The sequence below is a fragment of the Zasmidium cellare genome, assembly GCF_010093935.1.
Source record: "Zasmidium cellare ATCC 36951 unplaced genomic scaffold M409scaffold_3, whole genome shotgun sequence".
NCBI lineage: Eukaryota > Fungi > Ascomycota > Dothideomycetes > Mycosphaerellales > Mycosphaerellaceae > Zasmidium > Zasmidium cellare.
In genome coordinates, this window is record NW_022986947.1 from 438302 (window position 1) to 463628 (window position 25327).

General features: G+C 54.6%; 9 protein-coding genes across 9 annotated transcripts; 5 read left to right on the forward strand and 4 right to left on the reverse strand.

Annotated features, from left to right (window-relative positions):
- Positions 1-1993: 1993 nt before the first annotated feature.
- Positions 1994-3743, forward strand: M409DRAFT_62988 (uncharacterized protein; the record flags this gene model as incomplete). The annotated part of the gene is made up of 4 exons (XM_033815396.1): positions 1994-2170; positions 2231-2490; positions 2548-2844; positions 3731-3743. The coding sequence occupies 4 exons, from the start codon at positions 1994-1996 to the stop codon at positions 3741-3743; spliced, it is 747 nt and encodes a 248-aa protein (XP_033673121.1).
- Positions 3744-5077: 1334 nt separating this feature from the next.
- On the forward strand, positions 5078-6697 carry M409DRAFT_17471 (uncharacterized protein; the record flags this gene model as incomplete). Its single annotated transcript, XM_033804075.1, has 1 exon — positions 5078-6697. One exon carries the CDS (start codon positions 5078-5080, stop codon positions 6695-6697), a length of 1620 nt encoding a protein of 539 aa, XP_033673122.1.
- Positions 6698-7224: 527 nt separating this feature from the next.
- Positions 7225-9493, reverse strand: M409DRAFT_62990 (uncharacterized protein; the record flags this gene model as incomplete). The annotated part of the gene is made up of 2 exons (XM_033815397.1): positions 7225-9159; positions 9467-9493. 2 exons carry the CDS (start codon positions 9491-9493, stop codon positions 7225-7227), a joined length of 1962 nt encoding a protein of 653 aa, XP_033673123.1.
- A 257-nt stretch (positions 9494-9750) lies between these two features.
- On the reverse strand, positions 9751-11577 carry M409DRAFT_49959 (uncharacterized protein; the record flags this gene model as incomplete). Its single annotated transcript, XM_033811400.1, has 4 exons — positions 9751-9884; positions 9941-11428; positions 11480-11497; positions 11553-11577. 4 exons carry the CDS (start codon positions 11575-11577, stop codon positions 9751-9753), a joined length of 1665 nt encoding a protein of 554 aa, XP_033673124.1.
- A 435-nt stretch (positions 11578-12012) lies between these two features.
- M409DRAFT_17474 (uncharacterized protein) lies at positions 12013-12914 on the forward strand (the record flags this gene model as incomplete). Its single annotated transcript, XM_033804076.1, has 4 exons — positions 12013-12019; positions 12075-12315; positions 12367-12759; positions 12872-12914. 4 exons carry the CDS (start codon positions 12013-12015, stop codon positions 12912-12914), a joined length of 684 nt encoding a protein of 227 aa, XP_033673125.1.
- Positions 12915-15698: 2784 nt separating this feature from the next.
- Positions 15699-16580, forward strand: M409DRAFT_17475 (uncharacterized protein; the record flags this gene model as incomplete). The annotated part of the gene is made up of 2 exons (XM_033804077.1): positions 15699-15938; positions 15999-16580. 2 exons carry the CDS (start codon positions 15699-15701, stop codon positions 16578-16580), a joined length of 822 nt encoding a protein of 273 aa, XP_033673126.1.
- Positions 16581-18223: 1643 nt separating this feature from the next.
- On the reverse strand, positions 18224-19870 carry M409DRAFT_17476 (uncharacterized protein; the record flags this gene model as incomplete). Its single annotated transcript, XM_033804078.1, has 1 exon — positions 18224-19870. One exon carries the CDS (start codon positions 19868-19870, stop codon positions 18224-18226), a length of 1647 nt encoding a protein of 548 aa, XP_033673127.1.
- A 163-nt stretch (positions 19871-20033) lies between these two features.
- On the forward strand, positions 20034-20837 carry M409DRAFT_49963 (uncharacterized protein; the record flags this gene model as incomplete). Its single annotated transcript, XM_033811401.1, has 2 exons — positions 20034-20065; positions 20378-20837. The coding sequence occupies 2 exons, from the start codon at positions 20034-20036 to the stop codon at positions 20835-20837; spliced, it is 492 nt and encodes a 163-aa protein (XP_033673128.1).
- Positions 20838-22494: 1657 nt separating this feature from the next.
- Positions 22495-24281, reverse strand: M409DRAFT_17477 (uncharacterized protein; the record flags this gene model as incomplete). The annotated part of the gene is made up of 3 exons (XM_033804079.1): positions 22495-22651; positions 22759-22956; positions 23011-24281. The coding sequence occupies 3 exons, from the start codon at positions 24279-24281 to the stop codon at positions 22495-22497; spliced, it is 1626 nt and encodes a 541-aa protein (XP_033673129.1).
- Between the last annotated feature and the right edge of the window lie 1046 nt (positions 24282-25327).

A 25327-nucleotide genomic window follows, 5' to 3' on the forward strand; every position in this document is an offset into this window, starting at 1 on the left:
AATGCCGATCCAGCGTCGACTTTACCTACGCATAAGAACTGCTATGGCGCCGCCCTGTTCGATGCCTACAACCCTGACGTCCTATATGGAGAAGTACTCGCGCGACCAGCCTGGACCCAGCCGACCCTCTCTGCGGAAGAGCTGAGGAAGAACGGAGGCGTACCTCCACCACCACAACCCATCCTCCCTCACGAGGTTGTGCTCCAGCTCTACGCGCCGGACCAGCAGGTACGACTAGAGGTCAAGGATGGCAAATGGGGTGGCTCAGATAGCTACGAGTTCTCTCTGCCTCAGAGCGTCTTTCGCACCCCTTCCGCGAGCAACCTCGATCGAGGACAGAGCGACCCCGCAAGTCTGGCCATCACTCCGAAGATCAACTTTGTGTGGAGGAAGGAGAGCAAATTGAGTAAAGACTTGACTTGCTATATGACTGGGACGAGCTCGGATCGCTTGGAAAAGAAGAAGAGCAGGAAAGATCCTGACATTGCGATTGCGCTGTGGAGGAGTATGCGCGAGCTTACGATATATGAGCCAAATATTCAAAGACTGGAGTTGGAGGATCCGAAGGGTTTGGAGGTGGTGCTATTGCTGGGTGCGGTGGTTATCAAGGACCTCTTCTTTGCCAGCAAGGACAGCCTGAGAGATGTCTTCAACATTAGCGATGTTCCCAATGTGAGGAAGCTGTCGGGAGGTGGTAGAAAGCTCTCCAACCCCCAGCATACTGTCAGCATCATAGGCACTCCAAACCCTTTGGGACACCATCCACCTCCGACGCAACAGCCACCCTCGAGCCGAAACGATGCGAAGAGAAACTCGTTACCAAAACTACAGACCACGACACCCCAGCAGGCCTCTGCTTCAAGACCACCGCCGATGGCAGATCCGAGACAGCAGTGGGAGGAGGACAAGGAAACCGCACGCCTGCGAGCGCAGGTGGAAGCTGAGGCGAGAGAAGAGCGACGTATCCGCAAGGAACGCGAGAAGGCCGACGAAGCCGAGCGTAAACGTCTGCAGAGGATGGTCGAGGAAGAGGAGAAGGAGGCACGACGCAAGCAAGCCGAGATCGACAAAGAGACAGAGCGATTGAGGAAGCAATTCGGCGTGCAACCTATACCACCTCCAAGACCACAGCCCAATAGTGCTCACTCCAGGCGCAACAATGGGCCATACATGCAACCAATACCACAAGGCGCGCAAGTCAATCTTCAACCGCCCAGACCTCAGCCACAGCGAGGGAGCAATGGCTTGTACGTACAGCCCAGCGCGAGCAGTAGTGCCGTCATGATGTCGGGCGCCAACCCGTCTGCAAGCTCCTTAAACGTTTCCGGGCCAAGCAAGCCATCGAAGAAGAAGAGCTTCTTCGGGCTACGGAGTTCGAGCGACGAGCCCGAGGAGCGCAAGAAGTTGAACAAGAAGTCCAGCACAATGTGGTGAGAGAAAGCTGATTTAATTTGCTGCGTTCCAAGCGATGGCGTTGGTAGTGGAATCCAGAGCAAGTGTTTGCTTTACGAATATATCTTTTGACGGAGAATACTACCTCTTTCCAACAACGCAATCTCCATACCACGAAAACCATACGACACGTGCCGTTCACGCGTTTCCTCTGTCAGCCGGGGGAAAGCTAAACCTAAATAAAGCTCCCGGTCTGGGTCTGGGTGATCGCTCATCGTAGTCTTGCTGTTTCGAGGGGTCCAGCTTCAGCTCGGCAGTCTCTCCTTGCACGCCTGAAATCCTTCCTACTACAACATCTCCCCCCCAATAATCTCCTCAAGTCTCCTCGTCCTTCGCATCACGCACCAGTCGTCGTCGTGCTGCGGTAAATCGCCCAAGTTCTGGAGACTGTGTCTCGAACCTCTCACTCTCGTTATCATCACACATACCTCGTTCATTACCTGTCTATCACGCGATATCTCTACCTTCTCCCTTATCTACGAATACCGCATCTCTCTTAACCCTCTACCGATTATACTACGAGAGGAGGAAAATCTACACGATGTTCAACCCATTCGACCGCCGCGCGAAAACCGCGCCCTCGCACTACCCGAAACTCATGTTCCATGCCGTGCGATTCTTCCAATTGCTCAGCAGCTGCGTGGTTGGGGGGATTATGTGCTATTTCATCTGGCACTTGACGCACGATCATTGGTCTACACCGTGGACGTTCATTTGGGTGAGATCAAGAAGCGCGAAACAGGATTTCATGCTATGCTAACAGATTTGGTACTTACAGCTCACCGCCGCCTCCCTCTTCAGCATCGCCGCCTTGCTCTTCACGATCGTGCTCCACTGCTGCATCGGCCTGAACCCGCGCCTCAACCTCGTGATCAATTCGGGCTTGTTTGTGCTCTGGGCGCTGAGCTGGTCGCTTCTGACGTGGTATATGAGCGGGACGCTGGCGAATATGTGCGATGTGGAGCATTGGAATGAGGAGGTCGGGGTTATGGTGTGTAGGATTTATAAGGCGCTGTTTACGTTTACTTTGCTGGGACTGTGAGTATACATGACATTTCGTGGGCTGTGGTGAGGGCATGGGCTGACGCTGGGCAGGGTGTCGACTATTATGGCTTTGATTTTGGATATCATTGTGCATCGCCAGCAAACACGTCGCGGAGTCTACCGGCTGCATGATATTGATGGGCCAGCGAAACGGGGCGTCAGACCGGAGGCCACGCGCGGTCCCTTCACCGATGACGAACACGCGATGCACACGCGCGAGAGCGAAGCTTGGGAGGCACCAAGGCCATCGACTGGGCCTTACAACGAGGCTGCTGCGCCGTTGGCGGGAGGGTATGCTGTGCCGGAGCAGCAGTTTGAGTATGATACCGGATATCATGGCGGGCACGAGCAGAGGGGGAAGCTGTACGGGTCATGATCAAAACCTGAACCCTGAACGGACGACGTAGGGTATGTGCTTCAATGTTGGGTAGCAATGGCGCTGGGTGGCCTGGATTTGTACAAGAGAGAAATTCGTATTAGCAACAAAGCGACTTGATCGAGACAGCGGAAGAAGTGATGTTCCCCAAGAAGTGGCAACGATAGGTATGAGTCTGGTTCCCGCCCCCATCTCAACAGCCAAACGCCATCAACCAGACCGTCGTCAGTTACCCTAGAACACCCGTCGATGTGGAAAGGCCAGAAAACTTGGTCCCGGATACGAGCGCCAGCAAAGACCTGCACTGCACTGCAGTTGTGGATGCAGTGGGCCAAAGAAACACGAGAGAAAGAGTCAGGCACGTCCAGGCAAACGCTTGCAAGTCATGCAGCCTCCCTTCTCTTTCCCAGCCCCCGTGTCGTGCAAAAGTCGCCGAACAAGGCCGTGGTACAGTGCGTAACACATCTCGTGGTTGTGGCGTTCCATCATTGTCGCTTGCAAAAAAGAATCCATGAAAAGTTCGCACGAATGCGCGGTTTTTTCGTGTAGGCGAAGGCGATACGCCGTTCGAGCAGGTATATATCTTTGTAGCGAAGGGGGAACTATTGATGAAAGACTATCGATGATGCACGTCAAGGATGGAGATTTTGAATGCATCGCGCTTAAGGAGGAAACCCACACGGAGAAAAAGAAGGAAAGGAAAGGGGGGCTCAAACTCCACTTTTGCTTCCTGTTCCCACATCCAGCGCAATCTCTCTCTTAATCTATCACATGCAATCCTGCAAGGAACCTTTGAGCTTGATTCTGTGAGCTTCGCTTGTTCAAACAGCCGTGCGTGCGACAATGCACACATGCAAGAGGGAAGAGGTGATGTTGATGTCGAGTGGTTGCTTGCCAGCCTCTGTCTCTCCTCTCCGGATTTGCAGGACGCCACGCGAAGGGATTTCTTCTTGGTCGATTTCACTTCTCTACGCGACAGATGCCAGCTTATCTAGTATTCTACTATTAATAATCCGCCCTATAGGACACAGCCACGATACGCGCTCCGAACCAGCCGGATCCACTGCCAAACGGTCTCGGTCTGTTGCTGCCGACCGTTGTGATGGACAAACATGTGCTGAACGATCTGACTTCATCCCATCCGGACAATGCTGACATGTCAAGGCAGGGGCGACATTTCAAGACATCTTGCAGACTTGAACTGAAGCCACGGCAGCACAAGAAGGCTGGCCAGATGCACACATCGTCGTGACGACCGATTCGTGTAGCCGACCTGCGCCATTGGATCTGTATGACCAGGGTCGTGGACGTGGTTTCGAACAAGGCTCCCTTGACTCGTTCTCCTGCAGGAACCCGCAAACTACACCGCATCCGTTGCCCTCGCATGCAAACGGGCGAGTGAAGTCTTCTGATACAAACGGTCGTTTCCTCAACGGGCCTTGCACCATGCACGCGGCTGCAGTTCGGCCATGACGCTCTGCTGCTCAAAACGGATCTCCCATCCTTCCTCCAACCATTCTTGCTGATCCGCGTCTTCGTTTCGTTGCTTGCTCGACGGCTTCGTACACCGTCAAGGTCCTTCTTTCGTTTTCATTCGTTTCCGTTCTTGCTAGTCGGCCGTTCGTCATGCGGTTCGACGTTCCACTCGTTTTCTCTTTGCTCGGCGCTGCATCTGCGGCATGGGTACCCAGCAGCAGCAACCACCACCTCCAGCCTCGTGCCGCGAACCGTGCGGACGCCATCCAGCTCTTGAGGGATGATATCGCCAAGCTGGAGAATGCTCTGCGTCAGGCCTTTTCTAAGCTCGCCGACCTCTACAACGGACACCTTCCTTCTCCCTCACCATCCCCTTCTCCTTCGCCCAACTCCCCGGGACAGCAGCCCCCGGCTTTTACTACTGCTACTACTTCGATTAATACACAGGCCGTTGCTTCTTCGATCTCTGCTTCGGTCGCTACTTTAATTTCGAGCATCGACGCTGCTTCGTCGAGCCTTGCTGTCGTTACAGCTTCTTCTTCTACTTCGATCGACGCTGCGATATCGACAGGGACCGTCGTACCAGTTCCTTCCACTTCAGTCACTACATCTGCAAGCGTCGGCACATCTTCGCCTGTTGCTGCGACTTCTTCCATTCAACAAGCAAGCTCGACCGCGAGCTCTTTATCAACGCCTTTGACCAATTCTACGAATTCGAATACCACGATCATGTCGGTCAGCTGTTCGAACCTTTGTTCGTCTTTGACGTTTCCTTCTTCGGAGTTCCCGGTCAGCCCGGTATCTTGCGTTTCCCATGCGGCCAACTCGACCATCACAATCACTGGTGGTCAAGCAACTGCGGGATGCGGTTCGACGATCACGCCTGAGGTCGACCTGTGCCGAGTTGTGTTGACCGTGGAGACGAGCGATGAGTCGGAGACTTATATCGAAGTCTGGCTTCCTGAGGGCAACAGCGAGTGGAATGGTCGAACGATGAACACAGACAACGGAGGTGTCAATGGATGCGTGCATTACGTTGACATGCAATACGTGTCTGGGTTAGGCTTCGCTGCCATTGGAGACAATGCCGGCCACAACGGTTCTTCTTTCGATGCTACATGGTTCGCTGGTTCTAACGAGGTCATCCTTGACTGGGTGTACCGCGCTCGCCACTCTGCCGTTGTTGCTGGGAAGGAGGTCGTCAACCAATTCTACGACCAATCACCGGACTACTCATACTACATTGGATGTTCTGCTGGTGGTGCTCAAGGCCTCAAGTCTGCGCAAATGTATCCTGAGGATTTCGACGGCATCATTGCAGGCTCTGCCGCGGCCGACTTCAACCACTTGCAGGCTTGGAGCGGTCGTTTCGTCCAACTTACCGGAACTTCTTCTTCAGACGACAGATTTCTTACCGAAGACGACTGGATTACCGTTCAGTCTGCGATCTTTGCGCAGTGCGATGCAGCTCTCGATGGCGTCGATGATGGCATTCTTGAGGATCCCACCATTTGCCAGTTTGACGCTTCCGTTCTTTCCAACTCTACTTATGGCTTGACTGAGACTCAAGTCGAGACTGTCAAGAAGGTCTTCTCCGAGCTCTACAACACCGCCGGCAACCTCCTCTTCCCAGCACTCCTCTACGGCTCCCAAGTGGATGCCTTCCGCCTTGGTCAGCTCTCAGGCTCCGTCCAAGCCATCTCCGAGGACTGGTACAAATATGCCGTCCTCGACGACGACAGCTGGAGCGCCCTCGACATGGACCAAGCCGACTACGCCCGCGCCGACAAACTCGACGCCTCCCACGGCAACGTCTCCGCCTACTCAGGCGACCTTTCCAGCTTCTCCAGCGCCGGCGGCAAGCTGATCATGTACCACGGCATGGCGGACCCGCTCGTCTCCGAAGGCAACAGCCAACGTTACTACCTCAAGGTCGCCGAGACCATGGGTCTCTCCAACACCGGCCTCGACGACTTCCTGCGCCTCTTCCGCATCTCCGGCATGGCCCACTGCGGCGTCGGCGGGATCTCTGGCGCGGGCGCGTGGATGTTCGGGCAGAACGGCGAGGCGAGCGTCGCGAGCCACAACATCATCCAGTACCTCCAGGACTGGGTCGAGGACAGCATCGCCCCGGAGACGATCATCGGCACCAAGTACTGGTACGATGAACAAGCCAACGGTGTGCAGTTCGAGCGCGCTCACTGCCGTTTCCCATACCGCACGACCTACCGCGGGGGTGACTCCACCCTACCCGGCTCGTGGGGCTGCGACCTGATTGAAGACTGGCAGGAGTGCGGTCCGGGCGCGCTACCTAGGCTGTGTAATGTCGATGGCAGCTTTGAGCCTTGAAGAGCAAGTGAATCTTGAATCGGATGTAATGATTGGATATTGGGACGGTGTATGTTTTACCTTCTTGCTTGGACTTTTCTCATGTCGTTGTGAATAGACGAAGCGAATGGCCCCGTCGAAGGGGGGAGTTGGAAAGTAAAAAGTACGGCAGCAAGAGTAATGTGAGACAGCATATAGATAGACGTAATCAGCAATGAAGTGAAGTGAAAGATAGAATGTGACCCCTTGCTTCGGTCAGCCTTTCAAGCCTTGATCGTCCTCCAACCGGCAGCTTTCGACCTACGCCGTCTTTCTACGCGAGCGATGTCAGATAGTTGTCTCTCAGATTGGAGGACGACTGAGCTGATGACCGCAGCCCAAGCGAGGTCGCCCATCTCACTGCTCTGGAGATACACACAATCCGCTCCACCAAGCGGTACGCTTACGCAGAGGATCACAGCATGACGAAGAAGATCTCTCAGCCTGAACAAACCCCGTGAGACGATCGCATCAAATTCCACATCTACACTACTACCTCAAAATCAACCTCACCTCCTCCCCTTCTCCTCCCCATCTTCATCCCCCTCCAACCAAATCTCATGCCCATCCCCATCCCTAACCCACCGTCCTGCAAAATTCCCCAAAACCGCCACGCCCGCCATACACCACCACGCCAGTCCGACAATCCCTTTATTCAATCCAACGCCATATATCCACCCGGCCAAAACCGGGCCCAGCGTCCTCGTCGCAGAACTAACAGTCTGCGCAACCCCATGCACCGTCCCCAGCACACTCGGATGCGGACTAGCGTTATTCACCAGAATCGCCGCGGAGGGCAGCGCGAACGTGCGGCCCATGAGCTGGATGCACAGGATGAAAGTGAGATAGATCCAGAGCCAGGGGCCGGAGGCCTGGGTGGGCGGGGCGGCGGTCGAGGGGATGATGGCGAGGAAGGGGGCGCAGAGGTAGGTTAGCGGGAAGAAGAGGAGGGCGAGGCGGTAGGAGAGGAGGGTTCCCAGGCGGAAGGAGAGGCGCGGGTAGAGGGCGAGTTGGAGGGTTATGCCGATTGTGCCGAGGATTGCGAGGGCCATGCCGATGGAGGCTGGGGGGAGGGCGAGACCGCCTGTGAAGGAGAAGGGGAGGTGGGGTTTCCAGTTGTCGGGGAGGTGGAGCGTCTTGTTGGGTCCGTCCGGGTTGTATCGAGGCGTGGAGAGGAAGACGAACCAGAGGTTGTTGAACGTCCCGACGTGCATCGCTAGGAGGCCATGAGCGATGAGCGTGAAGATGAGATTCGGCGTCCAGATCCTCCGGAAAGGCAGTTTCGCCTTGGTCTTGGTCTTTTTCTGGTCCCCCCGGTCCATCTCGATATCGCTGGGATTCTCCTGCTCCATGATTGGATCGTAGTCTGAAGGTCTCGGCTGTCGTCTGAACACGTTCCTTCCGATCCACCTGGTGATTCGAAGGCCGTAATCCGGCTTATCTCTCAACGACTCCAGCGTCTCCTCCAGCCCAAATATCAGCGCGAGAGCACTCATCGCCAGAAAGGTCGCATTGACGAGATTCGGCAGCGCATAAGGCCAACGGGTGAACAGCCAATTTCCATTCTCGCCTCCAAACGCCCCTCCAGGTCCAAACAACCCAGGATAACTCCCCACGGGATCTGCTAACAATCCACCTAGCAGAGGCCCAACGATGACGCCGATATTAAACGTCATGGGCAGGAGCAAAAACGCCCGACTCTGAAACCTCTTCTCCTTGACGATTTCGGAAATCATGGTCCGCATCACGCCCATATTGCCATTTAACATACCTCCCAGAAACCGCCAGAAAATCGCCACGGCAAAGGACTCCGAAAAGCCGAAGCCCAGACTACCCACCGTGGTGCCCAGCAATCCGATGAGGATGACCCTCTTGCGACCCAGTCCTTCCCAATCCGCCAGACGTCCCCACATGATCGCCGTCGTGAACTGTGCGCCCGTGAAGGCCGCAGCCAGCAGACCAGCCTGCGAGGCGACGGTGCTGTCGCTGGGAGTCGAGCCATCGGGGTTCTTGAAAGATTTGAGCTGGTAGAACATGTAACTCTGCAGACTCGTCTGCGTGAGCGGTTCGGAGAGTCGCGCGAGGGTCAGGATGGCGAGTTGACTCTTCTTCGGGAGGGAACTCCAAGAGACTGGTCGGTCGTCCTTCTCCGTGATAGCCGGCTCGCCTTCGTCTGGGAGACCGGTTGATGCGGTCCTCGCCAGCAATCTTTCATCCTCATCCTCATCCTCGTCATCCTCCCCATCGCTTTTACCACCACTATCCCAACTCCTCCTCCTCTTCCTCACCTTCTCCCTCTCCTCAAAAGCCTCCAACTCCACATCAGCATAACTCTTCCCCTCGCCAAAACTGCGTTTCCCGCTCGCGATGAGTGTGGTCGCCGCGCTGTCTAACTCTTGCACACAAGTCGAGCCTGCCGACTTGGGCCGACTATCATCATCAGGCTGTCTAACTGTCATCCAGGCGAGGAAATAGCGAAAGACTGGGCGAAGGGTTGATGCAACCAGGCTCTTGGGATCGCGGAACCAGATCGACTAGTGGGGTGTGGGTGGGCTAGTGGCGATATCGGCGTTTGGGGGCGAACGTGAAAATCTCTGCCAAGAGGGTTGGATGTAGGGCAGTGAGGGGAGGTTACACAGCGAAAGTCTTTGTTTAGTTGTGGGGAGAAGAGAGAGAAGAAAAGAAATGCTACGATAAGAGAATCGCATACTCCGTGGGTGTCGGTGTAACGGTGCTCTTCGTACAGCGTACTGAGGTTATGTTGACCGCGACATGCATCGAATCGTGCCGACTATCCGCTCATTCACACAACTTCTTCCTGGCCGGCCGAACTACGCCTAAAAGCACTTCTCTTTCCTCTGTCGAATCGATGGCTTTGCTTTTGTCATTGGCCGCTTTTCATACAATCGCTGTACGGTATACATACCTCCCTTGTGCAGGGATCTATCCTTTTGTCCAAACGTCGTGACAGTGCGCCCTCGCTATGCGGATAACTTCTCCCAACAGATCGAAGCAGTCTTCCAGGAGTCGAGCATTTAGAAGTCGTTCTCGTCAGACCCGGCAACGATCACGTTGTTGACCTTCAACACCATCCGACAGAGCTGAGTTGCAAGGAGAAGCTGTTGGCGCTTGGAGATCAGAGGGTCGATGACGAAGTGCTCCTTCATGTCTGTATTCAACGTCAGCGTTTGCAGTTATAAGCATGGATGGAAGATGTTGACTCACCATTCGACCCAGTCTGCATGCAGTCCACGCCTAGCCTGCCCTTACCCTCACCCTTGCTTTGCCGCGCCTTGATATCCGAGAGCGTCTCGATCGGACTCAAGCCGCTGTTTTCTGCGAGTGCCATGGGTACAGCATCAAGTGCATCGGCAAAAGCCCGCATGCTGTACTGCTCAAGGCCCGGCGTCTTCAGTGCTTCCCTCTCGACAGCCAGCGAGCAGGCAATCTCGGCCGCACCACCTCCATAGACTATGCGATCATCTTTGACTAAGTTACGCACAACGCAAAGAGCGTCATGCAGCGATCGCTTAGCCTCGTCAATGATCATCTTGTTGCTGCCGCGGATGAAACAGGTGACCGCTCTCGAGTTTGCGCATTCTTCGATGACAAGCATCTTCTCGCGTGTGGTACCAAATGACATCTCGCGAACCAGACCAGCCTTGCCGAGCTTCTTCGCATTGAGATCCTCGAAACGTGGGACGATGCGGCCGTTCGTAGCAATAGCAATGAGTTCGATCTCCGGACCACCAACCCATCGCACGGCTGGGAGTTCGTTTGTGAGGAGCAGATGGTTGGCCTCGTCGTCGAAGCCCCACTGGCAGATCACTACGTTGGCGCCCGTGTCCTTGATCTGTTGGATCATTTCAGTGAACTTGGCCTGCTCGTACTTTTGCAGCTCCTTGAACTCGGCCACGCTCGTTATGTCCAGCTTGTGCTTGGTCTTGGGCTTGGGAGGCTCGAATGGACAAGTCAAGATAGCCAGCCTAGCGTCTCGTACTTCCGAAGGCATCTGAGGATGTGAAAAGTCCTTGTCCACGATGACGCCCTGAACAAGCAGCGAGTCTTCCAGTGCACCTCCTACTTTGCCGTCCACTTTGATGAGTTCGAAGTCAACGTCTTTTCTCTCCAGATCCGCAACCGTCAGCACAGCATCTACAGCCATCTGTGCGAACTGGTCGTGGGCTTTGGAGACGATCTTGCTGCCCAGCGATGTCTTAGCCACCTTGAGCAGGTTGCCTGTGTTCTCTTTGGAGAATGGAATGACATCTGATATCTGGTCCAGCTCAGCCACTGCCACCTCGCAAGCCGCATCGTAGCCGTCTGCTATCCTGATGGGATGGATGCCCTTGTCGATGAGTTCTGATGCCTGTTCTAAGAGTGCTCCCGCCAAAACCACAACTCCTGTCGTTCCATCGCCAATTTCCGCATCTTGTGATTGTGAAAGCGAGACGAGAAGTTTCGCAATGTGGTCCTTGATCTCCATCTGGGACAGAATCGTGGCTCCATCGTTGGTGACAGTGATGTCTCCGTCGGGGGAAATCAGAATCTTGTCCAAACCTCTGGGACCCAGCGAAGTCTTGACGATGGTTGAGATGGCCTTGGCTGCGAGAATGTGTTGCTTTACTGCCTCCGTTCCATGAGTCCTCTTCTTGCTGCCTTGATCGCGCACGATGATGAAGGGTCTGCCAGACTCGTCCTGGGTGAACTGGGCTGTTTGACTTGTTAGCTAGGACTCGTGAACGAGCACGTGCTCGGACATACCGTTGCTCAGGTCGAGTTCTGCCACGTGTTAGCCTTGTTTGGATGTAGCCTCGCACATGTCATTGCAACTCACGCATAGGACCCCCTTGTCCGGCCATTTTTTTCTCAGTGTATCTGCCAACCAGGCAGCTCACTCGCTCTCTAGTTTCAACCACGCCTCGACAGCGATCCACACGATATCAACAGCCCAGTATGCGTCAAGAGTATTCAGCTTCGATGTCGTTCCGTGAGCGGCGAGCGAAGATGTTCGAGGAAGGTAGGTCGGCGGGAGTCTGCGGTGTTTCTGGTCGTCTTCGCGGGACACAGCTTTTCGAGCTTCAAACCTCGCGTCGATGCACGGACCAACTTCCGCGCGCGACCTCGAACAGCTCCTGCCTCCACCACCACCACCACTTCCTTCACTTCACTTAACCACCTCACCCACTGCGCCGCGGGCCGCACATCAACAACCTCGCATTTACCCTCTGCTAGTGACGCATTGATCACATGCAGCAGATCGCGCCAGGACTCTCAAGACCCCAACAAGCTCCAACATGCCTCGTTAGTCGCGCTGCTTCTTCGACGATGAGTTTTCCAGATGCTGACGTGCGTCCAGCAGCCGTGTCTGACGACGAGAGCGATCTTGATGTGCCCGACGCGATCCCCGCACGGCCAGCGAAAGTGAACCCCAAAGTAGAAGAGGATGAAGATGATGATGATGACGAGGAGGACGACGATGAGTTCCAAGTTGAGAAGATCCTCAGCCACAAGACGGAGCGCGGCAAGATTGTGTACAGAGTCAAGTGGCTTGGGTGGGAGAAAGAGGAAGACCAGACGTGGGAGCCTGTGGACAACTTGTATGTTCCTTGGCGCATTGGGCCATTGAACACCGGTTGACCGAGAATTAGGGAGAACGCGAGAGAGATCTTGGAGGCATATCACACGTCAATCGGCGGCACTCCACAACCCCCAGCGAAGGGCAAAGGCAAGGGAAAGCGCTCTCTTTCGTCCGCTGCTGCTGCGGATTCACCCTCTGGCAAGAAGCGTGGACGAAAGAGCGAGACGAACGGGACCGCCACGAAGGACGAGCTACCGATGGGATTATGGGAAGACCTCTGCACTGTAGCCGCAATCATCGAGGAGCATGAGCTGCCTGCTACTACTAGCACCAAGAAGCAGGCCGCCAACAAGTCGCTAGTGGGCATGCTCCAGTGGAACGACGGTCGCAAGACACAACATCCGATGATTACCCTGCGCAACAAGTGCCCACAGAGGATACTCGACTACTACGAGTCACACTTGTAAGTACTTTCCTGCTTGATCCACCCCCGCTGTCTAACAGGACACATTGCTTAGAAAATTTGTAGATTGAAGTTGGTCGCGCAACAAGAAGCTGACTTGGAGATTGAATAGGGTCTTTAAGGGCGACCCGCGGTATATTGATGAGGAAGAATAAGAGAGAGAATATGAGAGACGGAGCAATCGATCGAGCAAGCAAGCGAGCAAGAAAGCAAGCAAGCCAGACCACGGGGTCATCAAAGCTCCACCGATTTGATGCATTCGATTCGAAAAAGCAGGTCCGAGGAAAGTGGAGAACCTTTGGCTCGAGGCAAACAAGGGGCTCGAAAGAAGCTGAAAAGGCGCCGATGTACTTATACCAATCGCTTCTGCTCGGGTGGGCTGGACAGCGGTCGAGATAGGCAGGAAGATGAGCGAAAGCTGTATGAATGCAACGACATTCAGCGCGAAGGAGACGCGCACTTGGAGTTGATAATGGAGCCACGAAAGCGGTCCGCCATGAGGAGTACAAATCATTCCAGCCAGCCCACGCGAAAGAAGACCCGAACATCCACGTTGACTGGGCGTACGCGGCTTCTGCTTTCACTCTCGTGTAATTAATGGATCTCGATGATGGTGCAGCCGAGGAGAAGAGCGGTCGTTCAAGCCGCAAGCCAGAGTAGGCCTCTTCATCTCGCTGGAGGCTTTGATGGCGGTTGTGAAGGAAAGCCATACGAATTCGAATCCCGAGGAAATTTGCCAGTAGGTCAAAGAAAGTCTGGGCGGACCAATCATTTACACCTAGCAGATGAACGATTTCTCTCCGGAGAAAAGCATCATCGAGTGTATTGTCCTTGTTGATGAAGAACCACATGAGTGAGGTTTCAATGAGAGTAGAAGATTAAGGGATTTCGAGGGGAGAAGTTTGGTAGCAGGACAGAAGTCTTTTGACCAGAAGGGAAAATGCGCGAATCTATCTGAGGTGCAGTGGTTGATTTGGTAGATGGGGGAGGGAGAGAGAATTTTGGGTCGGGTACTGTATTCTGTAAAGACTGTGCGCGTTCCCAGTACTCTGGTTGTGACCACCCTCCATCACTTGATTGATCAAAGCTATGCGAAGAGGCCAAGAAAGAACAACAACATTCTTGTTCTTCGTCCATCGATGTCGTCCGGCTCCCACGGCTAGCACACCATATCATCCGGGCATTTCTTGCATTGATTCAACGGACTATTGGACAAGGATGCACGAGCGAGCAGAATGCATGGATGACGGACCACACTTTGCCGAGTGAGCAGCAGCAGAAAAACGAGCAAGCAGCGGGCGAGCAGGGGAGTTGCCTGCGATCCGAACGGGCAACAAGGAAGTTGTGTTCGTGATGTGATCTTGTCGTCGATTTTCTCGCGTGGACGGTGTCGAGCATGTACACGGCATCACGCTACGCTTCTTCACATGCATCCATCCAGCGGGATCGGGTGGCTTTATTGGCTGGGGGGCGTCGGTGGAAGTGAGATGTCGTCCGCGCGCCCAATGGCAGCGAGCAGCGGGTTTTGCTTTCTTTGTGCGAGTGTTCAGCTGGTTGTCTGTTCTTGAAATGACCCATCCGTCATGCGCGATGCCCGGTCCCTTGCATGGATGAATGAACCGTGTGGGTGTGCACTCGCTCTCTTTGAGCAGAGGCCGCCCGGAGCAGCGATGCCTGGTGTTCTAGACCTCTCGGCTGCGCGGCATGAGGAATTCTGGATAATGAAGACACACGGCCAGTCGCAGAGGGAGTGCGGTGTTGGAGTGGTGCTCGCCGGACTGACGCCTTGCCCAAAACGTGGCATCCTCTGCCATCCTTCACTGCAGCTAATCTCTCCTGGCAGGCAAGAAAGCTCCGCTAGCGCCACCACCACCTCCGATCAAGAGACAACTCGCCAAGCTGCCCGCGCCCGCCCACTCGCGTCCAGCAGCAGCAGACCACTCTCTTCTTGCGGGCGCCGTGGCGCTCGACGGCCAGGCACTAGCCGGCGGGGGGTGGGATTAGCTGGATGCCCGTTTACGGGGCCTGCCAATATATGCGCCCGTTGAACTATCCCGTTGCGACACGCACATGCGGCTCGCCGGCCGACGTTGCTTCTCTTTTCCCTTTTACTACAACATCGCTGCCCATCGCCATCTGCTGCCACCTTCGCCGACTTCTTCCCTCGCTCTACGTTGTCGTTGTCGTCGCCGGCCTGCAACGGTCTCCCGCCAACACGAGGGAACACGTTCGTTCAGGGTTGATCTTTGACCCCGGCCCGCTACCCGGATCAGCTCTCCTCGGTGCTCGTGGTGCAAGGGACCCCGATTCTAGATTTCTAAATCCATTCATTCGACTCGAACCGAAGCCTTTGTTGTGCTCGACCGCTCATCTGGCACCGCCAGCTTTGTCTTGCCTGGCACCTGTCCTAGACAATTCTGCAACCTCCAGCTCGACTGGACAGGCAACTTCATCGACCTTCCAATCTACAAAAGTCCACCACGGAAAGCATATCCGATCGAGTTGGACATGCGACGGCGACACAGCGCAGGGGAGGAGGCGCGATGACAACGGATACTCGCGCGTTCTCGTCCTGCAGCTCAACACGCACCCCGCCTCCTGCAGTGCAGCAATGGCTGTGTTGTCGCCCGCCAGCACTACCAGGTTGGAATGAGCCCAACTCCGCCTTGTGTCACCGCATACGACCGCCCCCGGCCCGACGGCGTCGAATACGACGACCATCCCCATCCATTGGCCTACGACCTGGGAGCGTCGCACAGAAGCTGTCACTCGTCCTGTTGTTTTGTTTGCTGTTCCTCTGTCGAGGGACAAATGCACAGAGCGTGTATGGAGCGAGCGAGGTCTTCCCGCGAGAGCTCCTCTTCGATCGAAGCGAACCCCCACCGCTTCCCCGAATGCTGCTGGAACGGAGGCAAGAGGGTGGTGATGAATCTTCGTCGATGATCCCTTCGACGACGATACGACCGACGAACAACGATGCTTCATCTTCGACAGCAACTACTACTGCCACAGGAAGCGGCCTTGCAACAGCTTCTCAGACCGCACCCGCCGATCTCCCCCGGCCTTTTGATACTAGTTTGGGGAACAACTTCACTTCGACCACTTGTCCGACCTTCTTCTCGTCCTTTTTGAACAATCAGACTTTTAAGAATTGCTTGCCTCTTTCGTTACTTTTGCAGGTGAGCAATAACGCTATCAGATGACTGATTGGAACGATCACTGACAATGCTTTCATCTAGACTTCCAACAGCTTCTTCACAGCTTCTCGCTCCCTCGTCCGTCTCAGCCAAACCCTCGACGCAACCTGCAACATCGACTTCAACACCTGCTCCACCCTCATGGCCTCGCTAGCTCAAGAGATTCAAGAAGACGCCCAATGTGGTGCCGATCTAGAGATGGAGAACCCATTGGTGACACAAGCATACAACGGCTTCGTAGCGTACCCAACGCTCTACCACGCCGGATGTTTGACGGATAACGACGGCAAGTACTGCTTCGCCAACGCCGTCACCAATGCATCCGCACCGTCGTCGAGCTATATCTATTACCTCCCCCTCGGCGTGCAACTCCCCGGTGGAGCAAAACCGGCATGCAACCAGTGTCTCCAGAACACCATGGCCATCTTCGCGACCACGGCTAGCAACAGCAGCCAACCTCTTAGCAAAGACTACACCGGTGCTGCAGAGCAAGTACAGATGACGTGCGGTCCGACGTTCGTCGAAGCCAGCGTGGCAACTTCTGCTGCCTCAATACCTATTACAACCTCAACAACCCTGGCTGGGGCACTGGTCCTCTTGACCTTGATCATGAACCTATTCTGATCTCGTCAATCACCACGAGATGAGATGCTTGTTGGATTTATTTTGCTGTACAGAACCAGATCAAGCGCTGATCTGTTGGGAAGAAAGAAGAAGAAGGAGGGACGAAAGGGAAGATCTGTGTGTGCTTTTTTGATCTTGTTTTAGCGATGGCGTCTCGGGGGGGAACTCCAAGGGAACTCAAGGACGAAAATCTTTTGTAACACTTTTTGTCTGTCCATGATGAGCACACACAATACATTTGCAGAGAGCAACGTAAAGCAAAGCAAAGCGCATGATCAGATGGTGATACCCCTGAGGATGGGAGGAAAGAAGTATTTTTTATTTTATTACTACTGTATAGACCTTAATCAACAGAAGCTATCAATCATCGAACTCCTATCTCTTCATCACAAAATACACCAGCCAGCCAAGCATACCTCGACATGAACGATGGATGAAAGTCGGTTGAGTTGAGGTTGAGAAGCTGACGTGCTGTGTTGCATTTCCCATGATCCACGACGTTCGTTTCACCTCACTAATTGAAGGCCGATGAAACGATTGACAGCCACGATCACGCCTCCAAGTTGCGTTTCAGTCATCCAGAACCGGGTCGTTCAGACGGAAGACTTGAAAGGATGATCTTATTCTCGATGGCTTTCCGGAAAACCGTGGGAAAAATCGAAAGCTTGCTATTAGAGGAGAAGTTTGAGGTGGAAAGCGTTAACAAGTGAATGGAAGGGAAGGTGTGTCCTTGTGGTTACATGGAGTTGTTTCGACAGGACGACGACTTTGCTCGTTCTTCTCTCATACATAGACAGACAGACAGACCGCGGTGGTGATGGTGGTTGTCGTCGCCAAACCGCTCGTGAAAGGCAGTCAATTATCAAAAGGTCTAGATTGTGCATCCTTCCTCCATGTGGGCTTCGATAGTTCCAATGCCCTTGTATGTATCCATGCGGCGTTTCAACATGCACTAGAACTAGTAGAGAGGAGTACGATAAGCCAGACGAGCTAACTAGCAGAAGCACATGCACAGAAGCGAAGCGGTTCGTCCTCGGGTGTGAACCAAGGTGCAGTAGTAGTAGCTACATAGCAGGAGGATTACGCAAGCCTTCGGTACAGTATCCATCCATCCCTCCCTCGCTTCGACGAATACGACACGGTCGAAAATATTAGTCCAGAGAGTCAAAAGGGAGACTGTGAGCGAAGCAAGCAAGCGAGGAAAGTGGTAGTGATGCTGAATGCTGAAAACGAACGGGGTATCTCTTCCAATATATAGACTTCCGACAGAGCGAAAAACACGACCTCGTTGGTCACAGAATAGTGATGAACATCCTCCTTCTCCTCCTCGATGATCACAGCTAGCTAGATACAGTTCCTATCCTCTCTCTCCCATTCTCGAAAACAGTCCCCACCCCAACGCCTTCGCTGAAATCTGCCACGTCGTGGTGGAATGGCGATCGATGATTGAAATGCACAGATGAAAATGTTTGATGATGATAATGATGCAGTTCGTCGAGCCAGATTGTGGTCAGGTGTTTGACCTTCCAAATACATTTCGCTCATCCTTTTTTTCCGGTTGGTGTCTGGGCCACTCGGATGGTTCGTGGTATGTCGTCAAGTTCGTGGGTAGTATCGTACAGGTGTCATTCTTTCTGATCCTCCTAGAAACAGAAGACGACACCGTGTACTTCGGGGTTGGCGTGGTATGGCGATTGTGACTTGGGGTTCGTCACAGTCCGCATCGGCGCTTGGTTCGATGCACCCTTGTTGGTTGATGTCGAAGTGATCTTCGAAAGTTGTAGGTTCTCCATTCCCGACTCGAGTGGAGTGATTACGTCGTCTTCGCTGGCAATGATTGAGCTCGACGAATGTGGCTCAGGGTTCGTTGCAGAGCCAGCGGCCGATCGTTGCGAGTTCGACCTCACAAGCCCGCCAGCATCCTTGTTGAAGGCATGTGACTTGTAGCTCGGTGGTTGCAGCTCCCATTCTTCGAGTAACTCCATTCTCCAGTTGATCTTCATCCGTTGACCGCGGCTGATGACAATGTCGCTTGCTCGTGGGGCGTCTGCAAGCAGCACCGGCATTATCCGTTTGATATACCGCTGCACTTGCGCTGGAGAGCGGTTGTGAGGTGGCTGCCATTTGCCATCGATGTTGAAGTTGGTTGGTAGAGTGGCGTACATCATATCCTCTCCGAACATGGTGTTTATGGTGGTGCTTGTCGTCTGCCGTACTGTCGACGGTCGAAGGGTTCCATCATTCGACGAGGGTCTTGCCACCGTTTCTTCCCGCATCATGGACATGTCAATCTCCTCTTCCTCTCTCGCAGGAGTCTGAGGTGGATTTGATGTCGAGTCGTTCGCAGCAGCCTGATCTGATGTCGTATCAAGTGCACTTCCTCCCAATTGAGGACATATTTGCCTCATGATACGCTCTTGCTCAGCGATCAAAGCAGGGTCGGACAAGTCTCCGTTGAACTGAGGTCTCTGCCTCCGACGCCTCCGTGGTACAGTGCATTGCTTGGGGATGCTTCTCTCGTCAATGGCGTGAGAGATGTCGATAGCCGCACTCAAAGCATAGATCAATGAGTGGATGCGTTCCTCATCCGAATCAGCCAGCAAAATCTGATCCGTCTCAACCCGCAACCTCAGGATACTCTGCCGCACAGGCTTGAAGGAATCCGGATCTCGTTGCCACGCCTTCACTCTGACGCCACTTGGAATGAGGTGGGCCAGCCGTGTCTGTGGCACGAGGATGGTGTGCTGGGCATCAAGCGCCAAGCCCACCTCGGCGTGCTGCAGCGTATACGTGCGCAGCAGCTTTCCTGCACCGCCATCCTTTACCCGGTGAAAGCTGAGCAAAGTCCCTCGCAAGACCGCATACACTTCCCTCCATTCGCCTTCGCCGACGGGTGACAGAGGGTTGATAGATTCCAGGTTGAGGAGAAGTTTGCCTTCGGCCCCGACAGTGCATGAGTAGCTCGGCAGCGGTTCGCAACCCTCGGTCAAGGATCTGGAATTCGTGGGTCGTTGTTTGGCCGCTTGCACATATGTTGGAGGGCTGTCGACAGCAGGTGTGCAAGACGTCTGGAAGACGCTGTAATGACTAGTGAGTCGCGGCCGTGAATGTCGAGTGTGCTGGTGGTGGTGATGGGTGTGGCTTCGCGTGTGAGTGGTATCCGGTTGATCCTGGCTGTGTACGGGTACAGCAGTACCAAATCCCTCGCTTTCCGGGCTTTCCTCAATTGGCGTTCGCGTCCGGCGATGAATGCTCTCGACGCCCATGACGGAGAGGTTGAAGGGCGACATTGTGGTGGCAGCGAGCAGCGTCGCAGGTCCAGCGGAGGCGCAAATAATATGTCGAGGTGGTATTAATTGCCTCTGGTGGCACAGACGTCGCCGGATATCTGGCCACAGCTCATGCGATGGTATATCGCAGCCCGCGATTATCCGAGCAGCATCGGAGGCGGATATGGTGGATCACGCTGGTGGTGCTGCTCGCATGTAAGGAGACGCGTTCGAGGCGGGACAGCGGGTGAGGGCGATTGTCGTCTTTGTGGTTGTTTGCGATGAAGAATGAGGTGTCTCGCAGAAGAGGAGGCAAATAAAGGCCCCCTTGTGGTGGTGCAGGGCTAATTCCTTTGTTCAGTTGAGATCGACCTGGCCGGCGCAGGGACTTGGTCTCGCGGACGTTGGTGCTCTGTCGTTTCCCCGCAGGGAAGTATCGATTGGCAGGGAGAGAGGCCTGGTTCAGCAGCAACAACCCAGCTTCCAACACAGATGTGCTATCAACTACTAAACAATATTGAGAAACAGTCGAGCATCCGCATCCTCCGCGCACGCGGCCTTCAGACGACATTTATTGCAGTTGGCCCGCGGCGGCCCTAGACCCGGCTGTGGGCTGGCGCAGGAGATCGTCGCCGTGGTCCCAAGTCTAGAAAGACGCCACGCAAACCCTTGGCCCAGCACCACCACGCTGCCTCCGCTCCTACTGCCAAACACGCGAACCGCTTGGCGCACGAGTCCAATCGTCGCCGCCGACCGCACTCCCACCTGTCGCCTGACCTCTGTCCTCACCGAGTCGCAGACGCCGAATGGGAATGACCTCCCGCAGGGTTCGTCCAGGTCAGCAGCCGCAGGAGTCAGAAGGATTCCTGCTGCACCACCAACGCCCTGCTCTGTACCTGCGAGTGAGCGCCCGACGACACCGGTTTGCACGTATCGGACTGCGAAAGACCAGCGGTACAACCTGACAGTGAGCAAAGCTGAAAACTGAAAGCGATCACCGTCAGCACAGCGAACAGCGAACAGCATCACCCTCGCAATCCGACCAGGCGATTCGTTGCGGTAGACTTGCGACCGCCGTAATACCAACACATGGGAAGCATCCAACAGCAATCCTTCCCGCAACGCAATCATCAATCAATAATCAAGCAACAAGATTCTGACATGCGCTGTATCATCTTCTACGACTAACAAATTCCATCAGCAGTAGCAAACTGTAAGAGGACAGTCGCCCCATCGTTTGCGAAATGGGAAGACAACCATGGCACGCATCTCCTCCACGCCTCGTGTCCGCCGAGAGAGTTCAGAAGCACTTGCTGCAGCAGTCCCTTCCAGACGCTGAGCTGTGCCCCACTCCCAAGACGCAAACCACGCTTTCCATCTGCATCTGCATGTGCGAAGAAGCGGCTCCATCCTCCTCTCGTCTCGTCTATCGGGGCGAGAGTAGCGTGAGGTGAGGTGATACTCTCACGTACGCATGCCCGGCCGGTTCGAAATCCATCCAACATCCCAATTCATCCCTCTATCCAACGACATGGGATACCACCTCGGATACTCCACCCCTTCCAAGGACAAATGACACCGTACAGTAAGATCTGTCATCATCCAAACGGTAAATTCATCCCAATCCACCTCATCCATCCAAATGGCAAATCCGTCGCAAGCTTTTGACCGAACCGCGCCGGGTCATCAAGAAGAGAGCTGAGTAACCACTTGTTCCGCCGGGCTTCCCGTCTCATCCTCACCTATCATGTGCGAAAGGATTCCCGCATCGTGGCCAACAAACCGAGGGAGAGTTATCATGGATCCTTGCAATTGCCACGCTGCGAAAGCATGCTTGAGATGGGATCGCCGTCGATTCGACTATCTGTAGTCAGCACTCACCTCATCGGAAGTGAGTGGGCACTGGGAGTCTCACCTGCAACCCAAAAGCCTTACTGACTGACTGATAGACAGACTGACTTTAGAATTGGGCCACGAAGCACAACGTGCGCGATCTGCTAACAAGAAAGCTTCAATTGTCATCTGTGTCATCATGGGCACAATCATCAATTTTTCACGTGGCAGGTCTCATGGTATGGTATAGTAAAATGTACAACCTATCCAACCGTTTCCCCTCTTCCCCTTTCTTTTCCTTTTCAAAACCATAGCACAGCACTCATAAATCATCATCGTAAAATCCTCTTGAGAAAGAAGTAGTTTTTTGTAGATCCAGTCCCTTCTTTGCCCTTGTTCGCGCTTGCGCATCCCGGGCGTAAAATCCTCATCCTCCTCACCACCCTCCCAGTGTTGACAGACAGAAAAGAGGAGCACTGATATGCCCTATCCAACCCTCAAAAACAGCCCTGATAATGACTGAGCGAGAGCCATTGGAGATCGATCGAGCGCCGACCGTCACATTCCTCTCGCGGCAACAGCAAAACTCCTACTCCTCCTTCTCTCTTCTCGTCTTACCCTTTCCAGAACCTGCTTGCTGAGTGAGATGCCACTCACGGTTGCAGATCTCTCTCACTCACGTTTGCAAACAACGCCGATCGTCCCAGAACTCACACACAAGACTGCGCACACAAATAACAAATTCCACAAATGATGATAGCGAGAACCACCACATCGGCAAAAATGTACAGAAACTCCTCTTCATAGGAGCATCAAGGTGCTGATTCAGGCGCTTGACCTTCGCGGGAGGTCGTTCCCTGCGTTCGTCGTCGTCGCTGTTTCTGCGTCGTCCCCTCGGATCTCTGAGCGAGCACCTCGCGGAGCGCGGGATCGTCGCGGTCTTTGTCAACGTGGTGCACACGTACGTGTCTGCATGAGTCGTGTGTCAGTCTTAGCAAAGCTTGTGGTCGTCCCCACCGTCGCTTCTTCTTTTCTTGATGATGAGGGTAACGATTTTGCTCATGATGCTCACTCACCTCTGAAGATTATCCGGTCTGGGATATCGGTGCTCACGATCTGGGCAGAATGGGCAAATGTAGCCGGGGCTGTTGTGCACCAGGCCGTGACGTATCATTTCGTTCTTGCGCTTGAAACCTCGCCCGCCTTCGCTGCGTGGACAGCCTTCGACTGGGCAATAGTGAGGTCGGCTTTGGCTGTGCACGTTTCGATGCGAGCTGTTCCATCCATTAGATATGCGCCTGGGCTGACTGTCTTGATTCACGACTCACCTCAATAAATATTGCGTTTGAAAAGGAAGTGCTGTACAACCCGGATAATCGCACATGAAGCCGCCAGCCGGTATTATCGCCATCCCTGGTGGCATCCCTGGCACCGGTGGTAATATCGGCCGCCCCATCGTATCTGGCGGGACCGTCCCTGGGTCAATCGGTGTCGTATGTGACGTGCTGTAGCCATCGGTGCTAGACCCGGCATTGCCAACCTGACTCTCGCCGGAAGAGGGATTCGACGGTAGAGACGGTACCGGTGTCGGGTATGTCTGAGCGCTATCGTTCGCAACCGATGTCCTTCTATCCGGGTAGTAGTAAGCAGAGCCTGGGTTTTGGCTTGGCGAGCCATAGCTGAACCCCTCCGTACTTGTTGGCGACCGGGCAAAGCCGTGGTAGCTGACTGGTGAGGTTTGTGTGCTGTTCGTGTAAGACGGATGGTACGGGTTCATGGGTGATTGTGAAGTCGTCGAGCTGAACGACTGGCTGTGGTGGTGAGCGTGCTGTGCTGGCGGACGATTGTCTTGCTGCGTCTGCTGCGATGCAATCTCGGCCAGGTCAGCCAGTTGGCGGAACGGTGGAAGGCTTGCTTTTCGCAAAGAATTCGCCGATGTTTCTACCGTTGGCGAAGTGGCTTGAGCGGCAGGATAACTGCTCGGCACCTTCTCTTCCACCTGAATCATGTGCTTCGAGAGGGTTGGCGATTTTGCAATTGAGTCCTCGGCCCAGGCAGGTGCAACGTTGGTCACAGCGGAAGCAGTTTCCAGCTTCAAAGGAGAGGCCCGTCCACTTCGCTGTGGTCGCTTTTCAGGCGGGAGTTGAGGCACGCTCTCTGAACTATCCTGCGCAGAGTCGACCCTATGAACAGGTCTCTCCGCTAGTTCTTTGGCGTCAGTTGGAGGGGTCTTGGTTGCCCCGACGCGGATCGCCATCGCAGCCGTCTGTCGCAGATCGTCTGGACTGCTCGCCTTTGTCAATCCATCGTGAGGACTGCCTTCTGCGAGAGCAGGCGCTCCCGCTTCTGGCATGTCACCACGATGGTCACGTTGCTCAGGGCTCAACGTGGCCGCAGGTCCTGAACTCGACCTCGAGGAAGTCTCCGAGATGGGTGGATATCCCAGCACCTCGACACTCGGATCAGTTTTGGATTTCGTTGGAGGAAAATCTGGCTCCGGTTCAGGTGATGGCATCGGCTTAAAATAATTGGGTTCGAGAGATTCGTTGTGTGATGGAGCGTCTTCGTCAATACACTCGTACGGCGCAGGCGAGGTCATCCAGAACACTTTGAATGTCTCAACCGGGGCAATTGGCCTTGGCGTCTTGTTGTTTGAGTCGAGGCTTGGAGAGTCGAGTGACAGCCGGAGTCTTGTAGGAAGACGGCTGGCGTCTATGTATGCTGGAGTCGCAATCTCTCGCAATCCCGCTGGTCGACGTTCACTCTATCACATCCGCTACTGGCGTCAGCAGTAAAGTTGTATGGGCACTCCAGACACGCCTGAGAGACCTGTCAGTCCATTGCTGAGGAGTGTGCACTTGCCAGAAACGCAGTTGGTGCAACAGTGAGGCACAGAGCAATGCGCAGCAATGGTGATGAAGCTCAAGGGTGGTGCGACGAGCTACCGCCAAGGGAAGGAGGATGTCGTGTCGCGACTGAAGACAATGCAAGTGAGCGCTGCCGAACTGGCAGAGCCGCAGAGAGTTGGAGCGCCAGATTACCCGTCGCAGCGCCCGTCGAGGTGCTGAGCGGATGGCAGAGTGGAACGAATGTACCTGAGCTACGTACCGAAGCATGTTCAGAGCCGCACGAGCAATGACGTCGGGCACGCCGAGGCGTGACGGCGAAGAATCAGACGGGAGGGAGAACGCGGTGATGGGTAATAAGTGGGCGACGTTTTGATGCGGCTCTGCGGACGGTAAGGCAAGGTGATCCAAGTTGCGAGAGTCGTGAGGCTGCAGAGAAACAAGTGGACGAGCAAGCAAGCAAGCAAGCAGCAGAGTCGCGGCAGCAGCCAGCAGCAGCAAGGCTGGTGGTGTGTCTTGGGTGGTGCGCGGTCCAGGCTTTGGTGGGCTTTGAGATCAACAGAGTTGGGCGGCTCGGATCCGCGAGTGCTTTTGAGCCTCAGTTTGCCGATCGCTGCATCCCTCGGCGGCGTGAGCACGTTGTTGTCATCCACCAAACCAAACCATCGACGCCGCCGCACACGATGCTCGTGACCGTCGCCTGTCGGTGTGTCAGTAGTAGTGGGAGTGTCCGAATGGTGGCTGCCGAGGCGGCGGTGCGGACCAGAGACGGGTTGAGGCCGGCGTCGTTGAGGTTTTC